At 39.5% G+C, this 23,351-nt stretch overlaps 1 protein-coding gene across 1 annotated transcript; it reads right to left on the bottom strand.

Annotated features, from left to right (window-relative positions):
• Positions 1–293: 293 nt before the first annotated feature.
• foxk2b (forkhead box K2b) lies at positions 294–19,013 on the bottom strand. The gene is made up of 9 exons (XM_056753385.1): positions 18,198–19,013; positions 7,643–7,834; positions 5,219–5,363; positions 4,793–4,939; positions 3,124–3,317; positions 2,796–2,986; positions 2,474–2,716; positions 2,011–2,214; positions 294–1,917 (listed from the first exon to the last, which is right to left on the bottom strand). Exons 1-9 carry the CDS (start codon positions 18,467–18,469, stop codon positions 1,718–1,720), a joined length of 1,788 nt encoding a protein of 595 aa, XP_056609363.1. The 5' UTR covers positions 18,470–19,013; the 3' UTR covers positions 294–1,717.
• Positions 19,014–23,351: the final 4,338 nt, after the last annotated feature.

Raw genomic sequence — 23,351 nt, forward strand, 5'->3', positions numbered from 1 at the left:
GCCTCCGGATGCTTACACAACACCGCCACCTAATGGATCTGCGAGGAACTACGGCACACGAAAAACGTTCAAGTTTTACAAGTTCAGGGGATGAATCAGATCACACAAAAAGCCAAAGCGCCCTGTGATCTTAAAACGATGCTTTTGGAGCACGTTTTTGTATGGGATTATAAACAGATTATTGGAAAAGTAGTACGTTTTTAAGTGTTTTTAAATAATATCTGAGGTCTAAATGTAAACCACACATGAGCTGAAATGAAAGCGTCAAGGAAAAGACGAGACAGCCGAGCATGTAAGGTTTAAATTAATTTATAAAAAAACAAAAAAGCATTTACCCACTGAAGCAGAACAAACATCAATCTTGTTTTTATGCTTTTGTTTGAAACGCATAGAAACTGTAAACAGACGCGCAGGTCTGAACAGAGTCGGCCTCCACCACAACAACAGCCTCCAAACAAAAGTAAACGAAACCGAGACGAAACAAATAACAGTTGAATCAAGTGCAGCTCTGGTCTGATTCAAAGCAGGTTCTCTCTTCGTTTTTTCTTTTTTCCTCTTTTGGTTGACACGTTTAATCGACGGCTCAGGTACGGTTCATCATGCTCAGCTACACACGAAAACGACACGTCATCTCTTTATCCGTGAGAGTATGAAAATATGTCCGCGTAAAAAAAAAACGAAAAAGGAAAACAAATGAAAATACTCCATCGATACATGGTTTTCATCTTACAAAAGAAGAAGAGAGACACCGTCCACATACAACGTTTCCCAATAAGCTCTTCTGCCCGTACGTCGCTTATATATTTATATAGAATTATTGGTATTATTACTTTTTAAAACGTCTCTATACTCAAAACACGTCCAGATCCTAATGCTTCACTTATGAACGAGGAAATACTGCATATAGATCCACTACGACGGCTGCAGGAGTTGGTGACGGTGAGGGGGGTCGATGTCGATGGTCTAGCTGCCGAAAGTTCACGAATATTCGAAAAGAGTTTTGATTTTGTTCCCTTTGGCCGAGACAGGTCTCCACACACAGCCCTAACAGGCACTACTACAAAAAACACGACACACACTCACGCCGGGGTGCCAAAGACCTGTTCCTGGTGCGTCATTGCATAAAATCGCTCCAGTCCGAGATATCTTCTGGACGCACTTTGGAATGTTGGATTTGAGTCCGTGTTCGTCCGCCGGCGCGGATCTTGAATTCTCCATCTGGTGTAAACAACACGCGGGACACGAAGCTCCTGGAAACGTCCGAGCGACAATATTCTGGGTGTGGCATTCGCGCAGGGACCCATCGCTCCACACCTGGAGGGAATCACCCCACGCGTGTTTTGCTGATAAAACAAACGTCATGACCCAGAATCCGAGACAATCGGATGCTTCCGTGAGCTGACATCTGCAGGGTGCGAGCGTGTGATAAAACAGCCGATGTGACGACCAGATGGCAGTTGCGCTGTTCGATGTGGCTCTCGAGTAACCAAACGGAAAAGCGGGCGGCCGCACGAAGGAGGTCTGTGTGTAAAAGATGTTCTTCCGGACAGAGTTTTGAAGTGGTTTTGAGATGCGTTAGGGGGATGACGGTCGTCCGATGTAAAAGCTTCGGGTTTGGCACTGCGAGCCGCCCGGAATAAAAAGTGTAAGGGCAGATACACAATAAAAAGTGAGAAACACGTGGCAGGTGGAGACGGCGGCGCTGTTGTACGATGAGCTAGTCGTGGCCGGAGCGCTGGTGGGCGGAGTCCGTCTCCGCTGCGTTTCCGTTCGGCTCAGAGATTGCCTTCTGTTCTTCCTCCGTTTTCAAACGTTTGCTCTCGGGCGGTTCGCTCGCCTTTTCCCCGTTCTGACGCTTGGTTGGGAGGGAGGCGGACGCGGAGGCGTGGGCAGCAAGCAGGTGTAATGGACTTGACACTACAGAGAGAGAAAGATGAGAGTTACGTCAACACACGTGACATTTAAAAGAAATAACAAATATTTGTTGAAATAACCGGCGTGCGGGAATACCTGAGCTGTTCTGACTCTGTATCGCCGTGGCGATGGGCACCACATGAGTGCCGTTTTGGGTAATGGTTTTGATTGGCAGTTGGTGCTGACCAAGTGGGGCTTGCTGCAATATGGTAACCGTCTGGAGGGGCGTGGCTACGGAGCTGGTCTGAATGATTCTATTGGCCGAGGCGTGAGTGATGGTGGGAAGTGGCTCTACCTTCACTAAAAGAGAAAGAAAAGATGTGAATTAAAAAATAATCTAAATACATTATACAGAGTGACATTTATAGAAAAATAAACAATGACAATATATTTCAATTGTGTAGAAATTAAAAAAAAAAAAAAAATATGAGTTTACACAAATCTGCATCCATATGAAAAATGTGGAGTGCATGGGATTCAAACCAACAACCTTTCAGTTACCAGCTCATATCTTTGTCCAATAAGCCCCCACAACCCCCGAGCTGCCGTGACCTCTCACCTTTAACCTCCTCTGGTTTTCCGTTCTCTCGCGGCTCGGTTTTGATGGCCGGCTGCAGGTTTCCGCTGACGGTGTTGACAGTCATAGCTGGGATCTGATGTACCACGTGCACCGTCTGCATCAAGGTCTGCGCAGACGTGGAGGATGTGACCGGCGTGGCCAGGGCGTACGTGACGGGTTTCATGGTCTGATTTAACTGTCGCTGGACGGCGATCAGAACCGGTTGACTGCCGATGGAAGAAGCTGAGACAGAAAAAAACTGAGTCATATACAAAAAACACAAATATGCAAATTTAAACGATTGGTTGTTGTTTGTGTGTACCAGCAGAGTTGGGAGTGAAATGGGCCTCTTGAATCACAGCTAGTTTGGGTTGGATGGCAGCAGCAGGGACCACGGCGGGCTCCGGCTCTATAGGAACAGGTGAGCCTTCCCGTGATAGGCTGTCGGGGGTCTGAACACCACTCGAGTGGGCGGAGAGGACCCCAGAGTGATTGGGTGATGCAGGAGCGCTCCTGTTGTTAATGAAATAAGATGATAGGTCGTAATCAACAATTTTTATGTCTCTGCTCTAACCAAAATATAAAATACGACCATGAGTGGACTGATATGTATTGCCGTAACTTTGTAAAGGTCAGTGTTAGGATCTCACCTGGATGAGAGGGGTCCCAGCGGGGTCCTGAAGCAGGGCACACCCCGCGGCCTGCGTTTCCGGAACGCCTGCTCCACCAGTTTGCTCTCAGACGAGGGGTCTATCCTCCAGAATGAACCCTTACCTGGCTCTTCTTGAGAGCGGGCGACTTTGATGAAGTACCGATTCAGGGACAGGTTATGACGGATCGAATTCTGAAACAAAACAAATGGACCAGAACACAGGTACAGTCAGTCACAAAATCATGATTCGGTCTAACTGCTGATAACTAGGGATGTAGCGATTCACCATGAGCCGGTTGAGGTGTGAAATGAATCGCAATACATTTTTTGAACAGCAGGGCCCGCCATGTTCACTGCAAACCTAAACGTGGACATGCTGATATTTCTTAAAAGCAAAAAAATCTAAGAAAAGCACGGACAGTATTAGTTTGTTTGTATTAAAGAGACTTTTTCTATTATTAATTTTGTTTTAAAATTGCAGTTTAGTTTTGTTATTTGAAGTAAAAAAAATATTATACAAAGAAACGTGAAGCATTTAAGAAATACTGCAAGGGAAGTTGTACATTTCTAATTTGTTTCAACTCATTTTGTAAAAGTAAATCCCAGATGTGTGTTGTGTGGTGTTGACAGACAGTCAAACGTTAATTCAACTTAATTACAAATCATATTGGGCACATTTTGATCGTTTTTTTGACAAAACAAATGTTAAAAGTGTAGTTTATTCACATGCAACAATATAAATATATGTAGCAACACAGTCATACTCATGCTCTCCAAAAAATCATTTTAACGCATGTCAAATCACACACAGGCAATTGTGCGAAATCGATTTGTAGAAATGGACAATAAAAATGCAAAATGAATCTTAACATCAGCTTTTTTGCTTCTGAGAAAATATGTCATGTTGCTTATGTTTAAAGGGACAGATCACCCAAAAATAACAATTCTGTCATCGTTTACTGACCTTCGAGCTGTTTCAAATCAGTATAGACTTCTTTGTTGTAACAAACACAAAGATGGAAAGATATTTGTAAGAATGCCTGTAACCAAACAGTTCTTGGACCACATTGACTAGCATAGTAGGGAAATTATCATTTATTTGTTCGGTTGAACACACGAAGATATTTTGAAGAATGTGGGAGCAGCCAACAGTTCTGGGGCATTTCTGACTTGTCATTTTTCCTACTATGGCAGTCAACGGGGTCGAAGAAATGTTTGGTTACAAGCATTCTCACAAATATCTTTATGTTCACTGCAAGTTTGTTATTTAGCTCATTTCATACACAAGGTAATTCAACCAAATAAATAATTTATACAGATTTTGTGAGAGCGATATTGAATTTTCATGTTCGGGTGAACTGTCCCTTCAAGGATAAAAAACTGGCACGCAACTTGCAGAGCAATGTTACACGTACACATATATATTTGAAGAACGAATTTGTCTGGGAAACCAAAAACCAGGAGTGTGGTGTTGGTAACACAACTAGCTGTGTTTTTACAGGAAGTGGACGTCTCTACCTCTGTGTGAGAAATGCTTTCTAGTCGCTATAAAGTGTGAGCTAAATAAAGCTCAGAACACCTCAACAGCATAGTGCCTCTCAATATAACTCAAAGGCATCACTGTAGATCTGCCCACTCAAAAACACCCTGAGATCACTGATACTGACCTGCCAGCCCTTATCTGCTGTCCTGTAGTACGGGTAATTCTTGGTGATGTGTGTATAGATGCCATTTAGTGTTAATTGTTTGTCCTGCGCCAGCGTGATGGCCTGAACGATCAACTGAGCGTATGAATATGGAGGTTTGGAGTCATCCTGCAGAGAGAAAGAGAGAGAAATCAACACGAGAACATAAAATCACTTCACTTCAAAATTGGCCCCCATTCACTTTCCAAAGTAATTATTATTCGTACTATGGAAGGTCAATGGGGGGTTTTGAAGTGAACTTCTCCTTTATTATTTATACAAACTCCACACAAAGGGGAGTTTGACCCACATCGCCCTCTAATGGTGGCTGGTGGTAGAGCAGCGGCTCAAACGCTTCTCGTGAGATAAGTAAATACAGAGAACGTTCATGTTCGGTGGCTTCAGTACCTTCGGGCTGTCTCCTTCAGAAGCCTCTTTATCATTCTCAGAATGAGAGTTTTCATTCATGAGATGCAGATCAGGCACGATCCGACCCATCCTGTACCCAGACGACCCACCGCCACGCGGACTGGACGGACACGAGTTAGCAGCGCTGGTGGAGAAACACGAGAGAGAAAAACATGAGCATCCATGCAGAGAGAGAGACGGAAGTGTCATTTAGCGTGAATGGCCGGAAACTCAATTAAACCAATCAGATCTGAATAGAGACACAGCTGCAGCGATCATTCAGAACAGAACTTATGTAGATAAATGATGTCATGCGCTAATTAGCATATTTGTGACACCACATTATGTAAGATCACTTATACGGAAATTTGATTGATCCTTAGAGAATTTTTCCCTGTCATTTTCTCAAACTTCTTGAGGTCTCACTCGGAGATACTTTCACATCTGTTTTGCACATATTGCATCCTAGTCCTCCATTTAAAAACGTTTGTAAAATAAATGAGTATGCAGGTATGTTTTCTCCCATATTATTTATTTCACATGCGTTCAGTAGGGCTGGGTAAAAAATACTGATTCTTCGAATTGAATTGATCTTCCATTTAAAGAAACATACTATAAAGCTATACTACAAAAGTAGGGTTGGCTCGATACCAACATTTTGGCATCAGTACGGTACCAGAATCTAAAACAGGTAATATCGGTGAAATATAAATTATTTGAAAAAATATCAAGACGACTGCATAAAACTGCTGTAACGATGCAATATAAAAGTAATATATAAAATATGCATTAGAACAATTTTATTTTTACACTTCACATTGTATTACTGAAAAAGGCTTTGGTTATATAGATTCATCATCATAATCCCACAAATATGAACTATAAAATTTTGAACAACAATTAAATGTTTCAAGTAGGTCTATTTAACAGTAGGATTCACATTGAAAACTGAATGATCAATGAAAAGATAACTCCTCACAGTCTTCACTGTCTTTAGTAAATATTATACATTTTCTTTGCCGAATCTGATTTTATTATAAGTGAAACCAGCCGATTCCGATTTTGTATCCACAAACTATAATTGACGGTATATAAAAAAACATTAACTTTTCTTTAATGCACATTTTCATAATATTTATTTTATTTTCATTACATAAATTGTTGAACATCACAATTACCCCGAACTTCCCTAAATGCAGTTCTCCAACCTGCATTTAATTACAGAACCTTCTCTTTCCCAAATAACTCTTATATTGAAGAACTCTGTAACTGAAATAACTGCTTTATTTTATTTTTCTGAAATGTAAAATAACTTGTCTTTATCTTGAGTCTGATTTTAGCTGCAACTTAAATAAAAAGTAAAAAATCTATTCTACTCTAAAGATGTATATGCATTTGCCCTTTTTGTGTTAGTAAAGAACTCAATCGAATAATATCACAAATATTGGTTGATTTATTCATTTTCTATATTTTGGATTTTTGTGTTGAATGTCATTTTACCTTTAGTGAAATGAACATAGTTTTAACGTAAATTCCATTCAACCCTATTGATTGCTTTACATTTGTTTTACACAGAGTGAAAGACATGAATTTAGCATGTGTCAGAGTTTAGCGTCACAGTTAGCATGTAGTACATACCCGCAGTAGACAGAGCAATGACAGATGAACTACTAGACGGTCAAAAAAATGTGCATCTCTCTGTCTGTGCACTACATGACGCTTGAGACTCGCGCAGTTCGGTGGAAGTCCGGTCACGAGTGTAAATAAGTCGTGAAAGACAGCCGTCGCGAACGGACTTTTACATGTTTACGTGAGTCTTTGAGTATACTGACAGCTGTGACTGCGTCCCTGGCAACATACGATCGGCTTGGAATCAGCAAGACCTGAGACTGACCGGCCGGTCAATCCGTGCACATCTTATAAATATGTGCTGACTCTAAACAAAGCTACAAAAGTTGAATTTTCTCATAAAAATATGTCACAGATTAATTAGGTAACTGTCACTTTAAGCCAGATTCTTTTACGATGCGGGTATACATTTAAAGCACAGTGGACTTTGCTCATGTGTACCTTGTGATTTTGTGACACAACAGCGTGTGTATTTGACAGTGTATGAACATACACAAGACACGAAAGAGAACGTCGTCATGATTAGTAGCCTAACTGAGATGTCTGGAACGGAGATAAAGTTATTCATGCGATGTACAGACGCATCGCAGCATGTTGAATATACGTTACACTGTAAAATACTGATAACTAATCGAAATTTTAACCATATCGAGTCGCCAAAATGGTCTCAAAACTAGTAACCTTTATTCCTACAATAGAAAGTCAACAGGGGCAAATTTAGAAGTGAACTACTCCTTTAAAGAAGTCGTATCTGATCTGAAACGCTTCATAAACGGGTGAGATGTTTGTGTGTACCTGATGGTGCCGGTGGGCGAGGGCAGGGGGCTCATGAGATGGGCGATGTTGTCAGGTATATTGATGGTGAGAGGAGAGATTTGTGGCTGAACAGCTTTCACTGGAGATTCAGGTTCGGTCTTCTCACGCTTGACGCTGGCCAGCGCGGTGAACGTGATCTTTATGTTGGTGCTGGGAAATCGAAACGTGCACCTGTGAGAAAGACGCAAAGGCATGTCAACACTTACAGATACAATCAGACGTGCACAGACATGAACACCGACATGAACGCAAGAGTGAGATCTGAGGGTGAACAAAGCAACGCTCCCCGAAACATGAGGGCGGAGTCTCAGTAAGGGGCGTGACATTACCGTTAGCAGGGGATTTACGATCTGCTAATAACCTGTCATTCAAGGTTGTGCGTGTATAGACTGAACATCTGAGATTGCATCTGATGTCGAGATGCTACATCTCATATTTAAGGAATCTATGCATCTTGAATGGAAAATCATTTCACTTTGACGATTTAAGGAATTCCAGTTGCGTCAATAAACGATGCAAATGAAATGAGGTTAACAGTAACAAATGCAGCTGTGTCAATAAAGTTTATCTTTAATGCCCGTTCATGCCAAAAATAATTATATCAATAACCATTATTAGTGTCGACATCAACACACAACTGAGAAGCTGCAGTTTCACATTCACATACGAAATAAAAGAAACTTTGACCTAAATTTCATCGTGCATTTAAACAAACGTAAAGCGTTTCAAACAAGCGTTATATTAAGACAGAGATGAGAGTGGTAGTAAGACTCATGGGACAGCGTGTAGAGACGCAAGGCTCGTTTTCTCCAGGCGATGCTAAAATTACTCATCCCTTGATGAACCAATATCCTGTCTTACAAGAACCGGCTCTTCAAAAACAACACAACTGAGAAAACTGTGTAATCGTTAGTCAAGACAAACTCATAAACATTCATTTCAACAAAGGGCCTATTTAATCTTCTTATGGAAACATATTTGTGTATCTGCAATCTTTAACTTTGGTCCTTTTATCTCCATCTTTTTGAACTATAAAAAAAAAATTGTAATTTACTCTTGTGAATTTAGGTAAGGAGACTATTTTTATATATTTTGGTCCAAAAAAAGTCACAGACTTTTAAGAGCTAATCTCAATAATTCATTTCAATATCAGCAAAACCGACCAATCAATAAAGCATTTCATTTAAACATAAATACTTCAAAATAAATTGAATTAAAACGCTTCTCCAGAAGTACTTTTAACGTCATCATTTGCTGCTACACCATAAAACAGGTCAATTCAATCCTTTTCCATGATACTCAACCACAGGACAAAAGGAAAACAGGTTGAAATGGTTTTAGCAGATAAGGTTGCATGTTTTTGTGTCAGGATCTGTTGTAAACTTTACTCCTGGCCCTGCAGACATACACACCACAATTATCCCAGAATGCAGTGGGACACGCGTCGGAAAGTCCCTGCATGTTTATTTCCTAACAAATACAAATGAATGACTTCATTCACTCAGAAACAAACAACATGTGTAGGGCAATACACACAAACCTGATTACCTTTCAACATCATGAGACAATATCAAAACCCAACCTCAGTCGACCATACAAAGAAGGATGCAACTAAGTACAGCAAAGATCTTTGGAATAACATGAAGATACACAATATATCCTGTAAAGGGTAAATGTTGTCTTCTAATACACTGTAACAAAAATAAAATGTTCAGGTGTTTGAGATAAGATAACGTAAGAAGGGACATTCAGCATTGTGTCTGAACTTTATTCAGCATCTGCTATAAATAGTGATGTAACGATTCTGATCGCACGATGGGATTTTATTTCTGATTATAGATGAGTTGCGGCAAAATAAACAACTGCATTTTGATTATTTCTATTTTAGTGTTTTCATATCGAACCATCACGGGCAACATTCCAAATATAGGCATCATTCCTGTGCCCTACTCCCTTCGAAGGGCAGAGCACTTGGAGGTTAAGCCTGTGGAGTGAACAGGGCATGTGAGTCCCATTATAGAGATGTTTGGAATACACTTGGCAAAGGCGGCGACGTCATTTCCTCATTATCTTCAGCTGGCATGTTGTGTCCGTCAGCAGATGTCACTGATTTAATGGCATAACTCAAGCATAGCTGTTTGCAAATAAAACAACATTTTATATTTTAAATAGTTTTCAAAATATGCTATATAATATAAACACACTAATATATCAAAAACTTTCCAAACAGTTAGCTTTTATGCTTAAGTTATGCCATTAAAACACCAACATCTGGTGACGGACACAATGCTTCGTTGTCACAGGACATGCTAGCTGAAGATAATGAGGAAATGACGTCGCCTCCTTTGTAAAGTGTATTCCAAACATCGACATAATGGCCCTGTTCACCCCCGTGACCGTTAAGTACGAATATGCGTACCGTTACACCCGTATGTAATATAAACAAACTAAGACTTGGTCTGTACTTTTGCTATCTTTTACTTTTTAAAGAAATATCAGCATCTCCACGTTTATCAAGTTTGAAGAAAAAACAGCGGCCCCTGCTGTTCAAAACACAAACTGAGATTCTTTCAACGTCCGAACCGACTTGAATCATCGCGTATTATAATCGATTTTCGACCGGTTCACGGTGAATCGTTAAATCTCCATGATGATCGCATGTAATTTTCCAGAATTTTCCTTGAGCTCACATCAATGAAAGCCTCATCTTTCTCGTTTCCTGAAAATATTAGATTTGACACATCCGTGGTTCAGTGTAAATGTTTACTGAAACTAAACTTGCTGAAATGAACTCAATCATGTTCATCACTGTAAGCTTTACAAGCTGTTTGTTCGTCCACACATTTACATATCAACACGTTTGTGTTTAGCAGTTTGGCCCGGATAAACAACACTGGTATGCGGAGGTCAGCCAATCACAACGCACCTCGTTTACATATTAAAGGGGCTGATTAATGGCATGGTCTCGAGTCTGTTCAATGAACAAAGACTGTTTGTGCGACGACAAAACTTCAGACTTCAGTCATTTACTTTTATGATTTATATAAACATGCATCAGACACTATTTTCTACGGCAGATATCTCAAAACAAACCTTTGTTCATGAACATTTTCGTGTCTTTGTGATGCTTTTCTCTAAGAGACATGAGCACAAGTCCATCACGGCAACCATGAGAATCTCTTTAAACAGGAATGTTTGGATCTCAAGCCCTCACATTCCTCTCTGTGGGTGGTGTGTGTGATCTGAGCAGACGTGTTTCTGCACATCAACTTACTCACACAACGCAAGACAACATTATGGTCAATACACGGTACTCCAAAATACAACATGACATTTTCATCATAATAGTTTCCAAAAAACACACGGTAATACAGAAACATACAGAGTGTCCCTCAAACATACTTATACTAGAGGAAACATGAGCGTCGTGTGTTCAGCCTCCCGTCTGCAAGAACCAATTTAACGTGTCAGCCAGAATCGTGCCAAACCTCACACTCTTTCAACAGAAAAAACAGTTTTCCATCACAGACATACAGCGGCTGTTGAGAAGTGATGAAGACGGATACGAAATTCAGTGTTTTACATGAATCCGACTTTCCTTGAAGGTACGATGCTGATTAATATCTATCTGTGAAGAATCTTCAGTTACACTTTCCTTGAAGCATGTGTGTATAGTGAATTATTAAAGTAGTTTTAAAGCATTGTAATGGACCTTTTAATGCATTGTAATGTCTTATTAATAATTGTTATTACAGTTAATACATTATAACACTTAGCACTTCATTGTTACACTACGCATTTTAAGTTGGTTGTACCTCTTTTCAACTACATATAATGCATTACAACACACATTATGAAGAATAATAATGAATTTTACCCTTTAATAACTCTTTATAATGCATTATACATACACGCTTCAAGGACAGTGTTCAAGGAATCTTTTATCGATCAATTTAAATAATGAATTATTTTTCAAGATAAAGATGTGGTCCAGCTCTCGACTAAAAGCAGTGTAAATACATCAAATCGCATTTTCAGCTTTCTAAACATTTATCGGACACCTTCACAAATGTGTTTTGCCTCCGCGTCCTTGAGACACATTGAAATCGGTGATGCTCCGTGTAGAGATGTAATGTTGAGTTTACCTGATTTGATTTACATCAAATAACATGTATAATAGTCATGGCACTTTGGGAGCATGGGGTAAAGGTTTCCTAGTTCAGATTAAACACAACCTTAAGTCAGCTGAACGGAGTTTCAAACTCATCATATCACATAATTTAATGGATAATGAATAGAAATGATGTGTCTGTATAAAGAAATGTGAAGTTAACGTGTTCAGTATATCCATTTTTTTGGATTAAAGTCCTATTTAGTGAACCACTGTCATCACAAACTCACAGGAGCAGACGTCAATAATTAAAATTGTGTTCAGATTTTCAATACTCCTGACTCAGATTTAAGGTCTTTGTACATACAGTCTGAAATTTCCGTATGCGTTTTTCATATTTGGTGCTCTTCTGTACAGTGTCACTGAATTGTCTAAACGCCTTTCAAAATGCTTGCAACATGCGAAAAACGCAGAAATTGGAACACAATTTTTTTTATGACGGTTGAAAGTATCGGAGGAAGTGGGTAAAAGTGATTGAGACAACGTGGGTTCGTATTTATTTTTTTAATTGCAGACGCCAACTTCGGACTCAACGTACAATGGCCTTTACTCTCCTGACATAAATGATCAAAACCCACGTCTCATGTTGCATCTTAAGATATATTCTTGATAACTTTGTTTGATGCTGGACAGGGTTTTCTAAGTCGTAAAACTGGTATGGTTTAACGGTAATTAAAATATGACTCAGTAATACTAACCTTTGGACGTTATTATCACTATAAACCATTAAACCGGTAATCGTTACATCAGTAGCTCCGTGTCCTCTACAGAGTAACATCCAGCATGTGGGCTCCTACATATGAGATTCTCTAGTACTGTTAAAAAATGTTTGACAAAATAACTTTGACTAAAGTAATTGCAGGTAAAGGAAGGGTTATCGATTTCTGAAAACTATTGTTGTGATTTGAAATACACAAAAAAGCACTACTATGCAATAGGAATACGCCCCTTCCTGCATTGCTCCGTCCTCAAACCTGCTGTGCAACGCAGGCATAAAATGCTTAGCTTTATCTTAGCTAAGACCAGGCGAATAATAATGCAAATTAATAAAATAAGCGAAGATGAGTATATATAAAGCAACACACTGGTTCCAGATTAACAATGACTATTAAAACAATGAATATTACAACAACAACATATCTTGGTTCTGACCAACAACACAACCAATGTTACTGATCCGAAACGATCTTGCTCTCCAACGTCTTTCCGCTGGAAAGCCTTCATATCGCAGGTGTTAATGTATCTGCACTAAATACAAACACCACCACCCTATCAAAATTTCATTAAATGAGTAGTTCACTTTCTAAATAAATGTTCATGATCATTTACTCACCCCCTGTCATTCAAGATGTTTATGTTTCTGTTTCATTAGTCGAAAGAAATGAAGGTTTTTAATGGAAACATTCCAGCATTTTTCTACATATAGTGGACTTCAATGGACTCCAAACGGTTGAAGGTCAAAATGACAGTTTCAGTGCAGCTACAAAGGGCTTTAAACCATATCAGACGATGAATTAAGGTCTTATCTAACGAAACGATCGATCATTTTCTAAAAAAAAAAAAATGTATATCCTTTATAAACACAAATGCTTGCCTTGCTCTTTTCTGCGATGTGCGTTCATGACTTCACAAAATATGTAATTACGTTGAAAAGGTCACGTAGGTGGAAGTATAGAGTCATGAACGCAAGAAAAAATACAAACATCTTGGATGACATGGGGCGAGTAAATTATCATGGACATTTATTTTGAAAGTGAACTACTCATTTAGTATACATACATTTTTTATGTAATCTTGCAAGTAAGAAAAAAAGCATTTTAATCGTGGCTTCAATTCACCCCTGTTCAATGTACTCAATTTACAAGTATTTGGCGGTTGTTTTATTGGCACGTAAGAGCCTATACCATGAATATATGATGACCACGTTGATTTCCAATGAATTTCTAAGAAAACTACATAGTCTTATATTCAGAACAATATGGTCATTTCAAAGCCAAATCAAAAATGTATGAGAATTAAAATGCCAAAGCTCTAAAGCAGGCAACTAATCGTCATAATCACAAAAGCCCCAAAACATACAATAATAGTTATAATCACAATGGTTAATTTGACAATTATTTGTCAGCCTAATTTCATTATCGTTACAGTAGTTCAGAGATGCAACATGGATGTGTTTGTGTGACATCTGCATCAGCAACTGTCTATGTGCTGCTGAAAGAACACTGACTAAAGTGTCTTCCCTAATGAAACGCTCTTTAGTCATTTGATCAATATTGTAACTCAGACAGTCTCGCTGTCTATTACGATCTATACAAACCATCTGGACTTCACATCTCACAGGTAGAACAGATTGATTTTACACTCATTCAAGTGTGCGGCTCTGACTCTTCTTCTGTTTATAGAACTACAACTTTAGTAGAACATTATGAATAAAGCTCATTCATGCTGAAATACTTTCTCAGAAATCGGTTCATATAATCAGCATTATAAACCGAGTAAAGCATGGGTAGGTTAACTAAAGATGCGGTCAGATCAGACTACTCGATTATAAACAAATGATTATTTATTTGCCAACACATGACTTTTACTATCAAACCTAGCTCTTAAAGCAAAATGTGATATGACCGTATCGCTGCTGTCCTTCCGAAACCTTGTAGCTCCATATTTCGTGATTTTTATTCTGTGCCATAAATCATTATTATTAGTCGCCTATTATGTTAGTCACTGGGTTTTGCAAATATCTAAATAATTAAAAAAGTGCTGGTCAACTTAAACAAACAACAGAGTTTAATCATTTAAAAAATACAGTGTTCTTTTTGAAAAACGGCAACTTTTCACATCCAATGTTTCACTATAAGCTTGTACGATTCATTTATTAAAGTAATTATTAAAAAAAATTAAAACGTGAATAATAGACGTTCAACATTATTTGAAGAAAAGAAGGAAAGACATCACACAATTATGTCAGTGAACAGCCACGTACATAAAAACAAATCTCAATGTTAGCGCAGGTTTGCATTCTGGACATACCGGTAGATGACTCGTAAATGAATGTGTACACCGTTTACAAACATATGTCACTTACTGAATGTTTGGGGATTATAACTATGAATTAACACTTTGTCTGTAAATACACATAGTTCCAGTGTTTCCCATACATTTATTTATTCGAGCCAGCCCACACCTGTGATGCCCAAATCTGCTGCGGCATGCACCTCAAATAATAAATAGCATTTAGTTGTATTAAAATACAATAAAATGTAAGGATGGGTACCGAAGCCCCGGTACTAAACGGACCCCGGGGCAAAATAATGAAAGACCTGAGCTCCACCCTTATTGGTTCTGCTTTCGGTCCACAGGAATAACATTTTTATATTTTATTGCTACATTAACGTTATCTTGAACATTTTAATTCAACAATAGTTTCCAATTTTCAATGACACCAAGAATTAAGTCTTTAGCGCAAGCATATTCGTTATTCCCATCAGAGCGCGGGAGGCGCAGTTTGTGTCTACACATGGCGCACACTCACGAACAGCCGCACAGAAGAAATACGCTGTTAATTCGTGACGATGGCGAAGAGAACTTCAAAGTCAATGCTTATAGTGACAATGCTCGATCTCACAAGTGCAACAAAACATTTGCTTATAAGGGTGGAAACACAAGAAATCTGTCAAAGCACCTGTCAAAACTGAATCATTGACTGCTTAGCCCAATCTACTTCATCTCTTGATGCCCCATCTACGTCAGGTATGTGTTCTGAATGCTAACAGACATTACTTGAACTCTGACATTCTTTATATTATATATGCTAATGCCATTCATCCGTTTTAAAACAACTGTAAAATTGATTTTACTGCTTTCCATAACCTTAAAACTATGCTTATTCAACATCGGAGAAAGATAATTACACATTTAATCCATTTTCTATTAACTACTTCATGATCAGCCTATATGTGTAATCATTTATATTACCACTGACAACTGAAATAATTCAGTGCAGTATACACAAAAGAACTATAAACTATATAAACATGCATAAATAACTATTACGATTTTGAAATGTTTTTTAAGCTGCAGCCACTCCTTCTGATTCAGCTGGTCCATGCCCGAGAGGACATATCTTTATATCAAAAAGTACCAGAGAATACCGTTACAGTATCAGACCAATAGCAGTATTGATAAGAGTCTAAACGATACCCATCCCTAATGAAATATGAAATAGTACTAGTAGAAGCAAAAAAAAGATTGCCAGTGTCAACACCAAAACAAGACGTGATGCCGTCACATATATGATTATTAGGGTGTGACGTCATGAGCGCTACAAGCCTCTCAGAATCCTGTCGGAAACACTGTAGTCCGTTAATTAGACTGAACTGTCCGCTGCATGATACAAAACAACTATAAAGTAATATAACCAAAATACAGCATATAGCAAGCATGGAACATATTATCAATTAGTTTAAAAAACAGCTTTGAGGCGTGATCTGGTCTAGTATTGAGGGGAGATCTGGTCTAGTATTGAAGGGCACAGCATTGTTACGTGAAGTTTAAGGAAAACGTACATTAATTTCACTATTTGTGGATTTTGTTTTGAATACATGTTACCCTGTATTTCAGACATTTTGCCTAAACCCATTGATTTTGCACATTGCGACTTGAATCTGGCTTATTTCATTTTTATTTGTTATAAAGGTAAACCGTTTTAAACGTTTGATGCGCTATACCATTGTTAACCACCTGGTGTCGCCCCCACATGCACACGCTTCGACTTTCAGTCGACTATAGGCAAGACGTGACAATTCTGATTCGACTATGTAAATCCTTAGTCGAGAACACCCCTAATATATGCACAAAGTGGGCCATTCTTAGTTTTAGACTAGTCGGTTAAAAAAAAAAATGTTGTTTAAGCGACAGTGGAATTAGTGATAGCACACATCCCTGATATAAATCGACATATCTTGCATCTACGCAAGTCTACTAATTTGCACAAATCCCCAGAATGTGTGTATGCCGATTTCAATGCCCAATGTGTTCATCTGAAGTGTTTATACATCATGTCTTTCAATCTCGAGCCTGCTGTCTAAAAGATGTATTCCAAACATCACATTTACTTTATCACATCAACTAGTGGTGTATAAAATGAGCAAATATCCAAAAAAACGATTTCGTTGATATTAAAAAGGGTATTCTAACAGTACCTAAAGTGGCTGTCAAATAAATCACAGAGATGCACAGGCAACAGATTTTAACATTGTATTGAGGTATGTGGGTCACCTGTTAAAAAAAGCACAGAGGTAAGTATGCACTACAGTCAAGAACGGCGCAGTGATTTTATGCGGCGCAAAAAAACCTCAGAAAAATGCCAAGTAACATCCTATAATAATAAACCCTGACTGTTTACAAAAAACACCCACTAGTGGAACTTTACTAAGGGTTTCAAAGGTGAAACGGCAAAATCTAAAGGTCAACATGATCACACATCAACACAACCAGCTACACATTTAAAATAAACGTGTTCTTTCCATGTGACACGCATGAAATACTGAAACCACATATGAACTGTGTGCACCTGCACAAACACGACGCTCACGTGTGAGATGCCCCAAAACAGCTGCATGCACCTGTGATGCCCAGAAATGCTGCAGCGCACACCTGTGATGCCCAAATCTGCTTGCGTCATGCACCTCAAATAACAAAAGATTTGCGGCTCTACAACATGCCTTCACGATGCCCAAAACCACTGCATTCCTTTACAACACTCAAAATCATGCTGTACACGTCTAAGATGCCCACAAGTGCCGCTGCATGTGATTATGACGTCTAGAATGCCCCATGCTGTCCAAGACTGTTGCAGTATGTGCCTCCTGTGTCTTTTAAATTCGACATGCACCAGATGCAACACGCACATGTGATGCTCAAAATGATGCTGCGTGCAATTATGACGACATAAAAATGCAACATGCGCCTGTGATGCCCAAAACGGCGGTATGCTCTTCAGAGGCCCAATATGCTGCCGCACACGCCTATCATGTCCACAACTGCTGCAGCATGCACATTTGACCCCCTTAAAACGCTGCAGACCCCTGTACGCCAGAGTCTGCAGCTACGGCGCCTGGGAAACTGCTGCGGCACGTGCATTACGTGTACGACGACTCAAAAGAACGCCTAGATAGGGAGCGTACTACGGTTTGAAACACAGCCCAAGGGTTCTGAAAGCGAAACAATCAACTTGTAAAGAGGGAAGATACGCGAGCACGTGCTCTTTTACTGCGCCGCCACAACAACAACAACAACAACAACTATTGTGATGATGATGATGGTAAAATTATGAAAATAAATATGAGGACGATAATTACTCACAATCGGGGCAACTGCAGGGGTGGCGCCCCCCGCCGCAGGAACACGCCGTCCACGAACACCCCGTTTTTCCCGAGACAGCGGAGGTAAAATTCCCCGCCGCCCGTGTCGTCCGCCGCAGCGGTGAAGATCTCCAGGTGCCGCCGGGAGATGAAGCTCGAGTGGCCCATGCTCACGTCCACGGAGCCCTGCGACGAGTTCCGACCCACCGTCACCGAGCGCTTCTTCATCACGTACTCAAACTCGCGACCCTCCAACCGGGCGACCGCCGCCATCTTAACACGGAACCGGCTCGATGAGTGAACGGAAAACGCGGAGGGAATGAAGCGATAAACGTGCCCGACCGGAGACACCAGCAGCAGCGGCGGCGACTCGACCCACCGCCGCGATACACCACAGAGAGAAAGGGAAGGGGGAGCAGCCAATCATGGAGCGCCGTGAACGGCGGCGCTTTGATCGACAGCCAGAATAACCAATTAGAGATGCGTGTAGGAATGCGGTCATTCAATACCGACTAATGAGGAGAGCGATGTCGAGGGATGACGGATTGAAGGTTGGTTGCGCTGTGCCTCAACACGCATGTGTGTGAATTTGGAAACACTGGACTGGATTTTACTGGATTGGGTGTATAATGATGTGCAGGTTCGTGAGGTTTTAAAGATTACCCACAAATATAGCGAAACACCAAAGAATGAGGTGGTTCTTAATAAACTTGGAAATAAAAGTGCTTATGTTTTATAACATTATATAGTGTGCTCATGATGGCCATATTTTGTACACCCTGAACAAGACCCAACGCTCAACACTATCCTTCTAATTTTTTCACATCTATTCACAATGTTGTTCCTCGTCCTTGCTTGTCTTTTGTGTGTGTTGTGATAGTCAAAAATATCCATCTGAAAGAAATAATGCACAACGATGTATAATTGTTTATATATCCGTTTCACCCGTTGTCTGCCCATCCCTTGAGCAGAATTCCACGAAGAATCCACGTCGTGTTTTGCTCTGCGCCACGTCTGCAGTCGCTGAGGTTCACCCACAATCCCCTGCGGCATCAGCGTGTGTTTTGACTATGGAGGTCATGAAAACAAACGCGTTTAATGTCCGCATATTTGAAACTGTTTGTAGATTAGCGTTTATGTGTTCAGCAGAGACGATCCCATTTGAAAAGAAGACGCGCGAGCGTCAAACGCAAACATGTGCTCGGCTGGGGTGACGTCACCTCTTCCTGGTGTTTGTAAACAGTGATGCTGGGTGTGACCCGCACCGGGACATTTACACCCGAAAATGGCGAAGCGGCGTCAGACGGTTCAGAGACACAACCTGTAGAGCTTTGAGAAACTGTGTTTACACGCGGAAAATAAAGATCATTTTAGCACCATTAGGATTCTTTGCTTAGAGGTGCTATTTTGACGATAATTAAAGTCATTTGAACAGATTTAAAGTAACTTTCCTGTCATGCCATATGAAGTAGCTGATCGGTTAAAATGTGTCGCAATAAAAAATGTATTATGCAAATAATTTTGTCTCCAAAATCCTTGAGATGTCTCCTTAGCATGCACCTTGAACTTTTTAAAAACTTTTTTCCTGATAATAATGATAAAATACATGTTCGTAGAGCAACCACTGGAGGGAGGCATCGAGCTGGAGATCGGTTGAAGGAAAGCGGGCGTGGCGACTTCAATGGAGATTAAATGACAATCAAAGCAAATGTTTGCCTTGATCTGTTGGTCAAGTGTACCTCTTTCATTTAACCACATAAGGCTGCAAACCGTCTGTTGAATGTGTTGTTCCGCATTTACTTTGTTGCATAATTGACAAACGATTCTTGTAAAGTTTAAAATAGCATACCTTATACAACCCACCCAAAGCAATGACAACATCATGTAAATTATAAGAGTATGGCAAACAATAATGCATTGCTTTATTGACTCGAAGAATGCAATTTATAACCAACAGGCGTTGAGTAAGAACAACAAAACTCCATTTTGTGTCTTTAATGCAAACAACAGAGTTAAACGAGATTAAAAATCATGATATGGTGATATTTTAGTTTGTTTAAACATTATGGTCATGACTTGAAGTTGAGATACAAACCTCATCTTATATTATCTCTGTCATTAGGGCCTTTATGACTCTGACTCTTTCTCTCTCACGAACACACACAAATGTTTTTTTTGTGCTTCGCTGTGGGATTGTCAGTCTCCTGCAATGCCCACCAGGATGCACCATCTCATGGGTTATTAAAATATGGAGCAGAAAGATCGATATTCAGCACTCCAGAAAGCCTTGCAGATAATTACATTGGAAAGCTCTTACTGAAACCATTTAGCAAACCCATTCAAAACCACTGAAATGACCCCACTGGGAGATCGTGGCTAACTATCTCAGTCCTGTGGATTTTAGCAGCTTTCACAAAAATGTATTACAAACCATGCACTGTGGAAAATAATTTGCTTGAATTTACGGTAAAAGCTAAAAACACACAAAACCTGAACGGGACTCTTTTTTCAGTGGAACACAAAAGAAGATTTATTCATTTAGCAGACGCTTTTATCCAATGCGACTGATGGTGTAAACAATGGAAGCTATTGGGAGAGCATGAGGACAACAAAAAGTGCATAAGTGCATTCAAAAAGACCGGTCTCATATCCTACCACACATAACAGAAGATATTTTGAGAAATGTTCATACAATGGAAGTCAATTGGGTTCAGTGCTGTTTGGTTTTAAGCATTCTTCAAAATATCTTCTTTTGTGTTCTCTCTGATCTCACTTTTTAATATAAAATGATCTACATCAAATGAAAGCACATTGTCATTTCCTGTAAATCAGCTCAACAGGAAGTTAAAGTTTAAGTTAAAGTGTTTCAGTATTAAGTTTAGTTCCATTCAACAAACAAAATATTGAAACACATTCAACCAGGTTCACGTTGGATGTTGGTAATAATTCAGATCACCTCTCTCCGCGTTCACACTATTCCTGTCAAACTTTACATGAATGCATGAAGATCTCTGAATACTGAACACAGATGACATCACATGAAGTAAAAACATCCGGATTCACACAAACAGGGTGGAATCTCTCACGCAATTCAAGCATCAAAGGCGGAATTTCCCGTTCGTCTGGTTTGTAAAAGTCATCTGTTTGTAAAAAGAGAAAAACAAAACTCCTCGGGCGGTCGGAAGCTCAACAGCAGCTTTATATATAATCCTTCACATGCTTTTCACACAACGACATTATTTGGTAAAGGCAAGACATGTATATCAATCAAAATGATCAGCTCTCAGTAAAGTGCAACAGTTTTCATTTAGGTTTTCATTTACACGTGTTTCACAGTGTCGCTCGAGAAACATAAGATTCTCTTCCAAAGTGTCACGTGCAACACATTTTTTAAACATGACCTAGAAACATTAAATGGCTAAACAGGCAAAAATGAGCAAGAAATTAACATGTCCACATCAAGGGATGACGCAGTCAGATTTTTCTTAGTCTCTCGTATTCCATGTTGTGTTGATTGAGAGAATCCCAACAGTCCAAATCCACACTCGCAGCTTCATCCTGATAAGGAACTTCAGGCGTAAACATGCCATTTGTCAAGACCAGCTCCAGTGACACGTCACTTCGTCAGCCCGTAAAGTCCTTCCTGGTAGTTTCAATTCCTGGAACCCCCTCAATTTCCATTCTCTCCATGACTGAGTCCTAAAACATCCATCAGCTCTCACTTGGGTAGAAGCTCTTGGTAGGGCACTGTAAGGTTTCCCAAGTACCAAAAGATCCAAAACACCAAGCTAAGAAAGATGATGAGGGGCCCGGAGAGGACGAACAGATCCCAGTATTCGATCGGTGCAAAAATCCCCACGAGAAAGACGACCAATCCGGCCAGGTCGCACACAATCGCCAGACAGAGAAAGAAGAAACAGCGTCCGACTTTCTTTGTGCATTTGTCCGCGCAGGCCATCTCTGGAACCTCGGGTGATGAGAGGCGACGGGTGACAATGCTGAAGCACGAATGACTGGAACATAATTCCTCTTGACTTATAAGAGGCAGCTCACCTGCATTCTTAAGCATATATAAAAGAGAGCAGATGGGCAGGTATGCAACCACCAAAACTAGTTTGCTTGCAAACGCCTACTAGTGAGGTCAGGATTTTTTCTGCCTCTTTGTCCACCGACCCTATTCATTACCATGACAGACGAGTCAACGCAATGAAAAGATTGTGTGGGTGAAACAGATTTAAATGACATGTGTCCTCGGGATGATACTGATGCCGTATGACATATTGCGTTGTTGATAACTGCAGAATAATGCAATAATCTAAAGAGATATCAGCACATAGTCATTTTATTATTAGTGAACGTAGTCATGCTACAACACACACATATTTATGATGTCATGCTTAATTATAAACTGAATTAAACGTGAGGTGTACTGTAAAGTGTTATTATGCGATTGCTTAAATATTTAGGAAAGATTTTACCATTACTGTGTATCAGGGATTATTTTTCATCAGAGAATGAGAATTCTAGACCAGTGTTGGGTACATTACTCTGAAAAAGTATTTCTAAAGTGTTTCTAATTACTTTTTATATCCTATATCAACCTTGATCAGTAAAGTGGTTCAAGAAAAGACATGAAACGGCTCTTTTAAGTAAAAAGTACATAAACTAGTATTATGAACTGACCAAGTTATTACAAATGTGATATACATTAAAGCTTTCATCTTTAAATTAGACTTTGAATTTCGATGTCAGTTCCACTATTGCAAACACATATATTACACAATGTATTTAGTTTAATTACATCAGAAGTAACTGGAATTAAATGACAGAAAAATAAGAATTATCCATTACTTTCATTTTTTAAGGGAAAAGTAATTAAATTACAGTATCTAACTTTTTAGTAACTAGTTACACCCAACACTTATTAAGACCACATTAGGGTGACGTAGGTACATTGTTTTAGCATTTTTTCAGTGTACCAGCCCAGATTTGTACAAAAAGCGTAAGATGTGTACCCCATCAAGTCAAATACCCAATGCTTCAATACCCAGCACATTAAACGTAAACGCTATATTAATAGTTATGGTCTTACTTAGCAAACCCCTGTAATCATAACTTTATTTCACTGAAAACAAAAAGAGACAGTTGGGTGTAA

The sequence above is a fragment of the Triplophysa dalaica genome, chromosome 7 (genome assembly GCF_015846415.1).
Source record: "Triplophysa dalaica isolate WHDGS20190420 chromosome 7, ASM1584641v1, whole genome shotgun sequence".
NCBI lineage: Eukaryota > Metazoa > Chordata > Actinopteri > Cypriniformes > Nemacheilidae > Triplophysa > Triplophysa dalaica.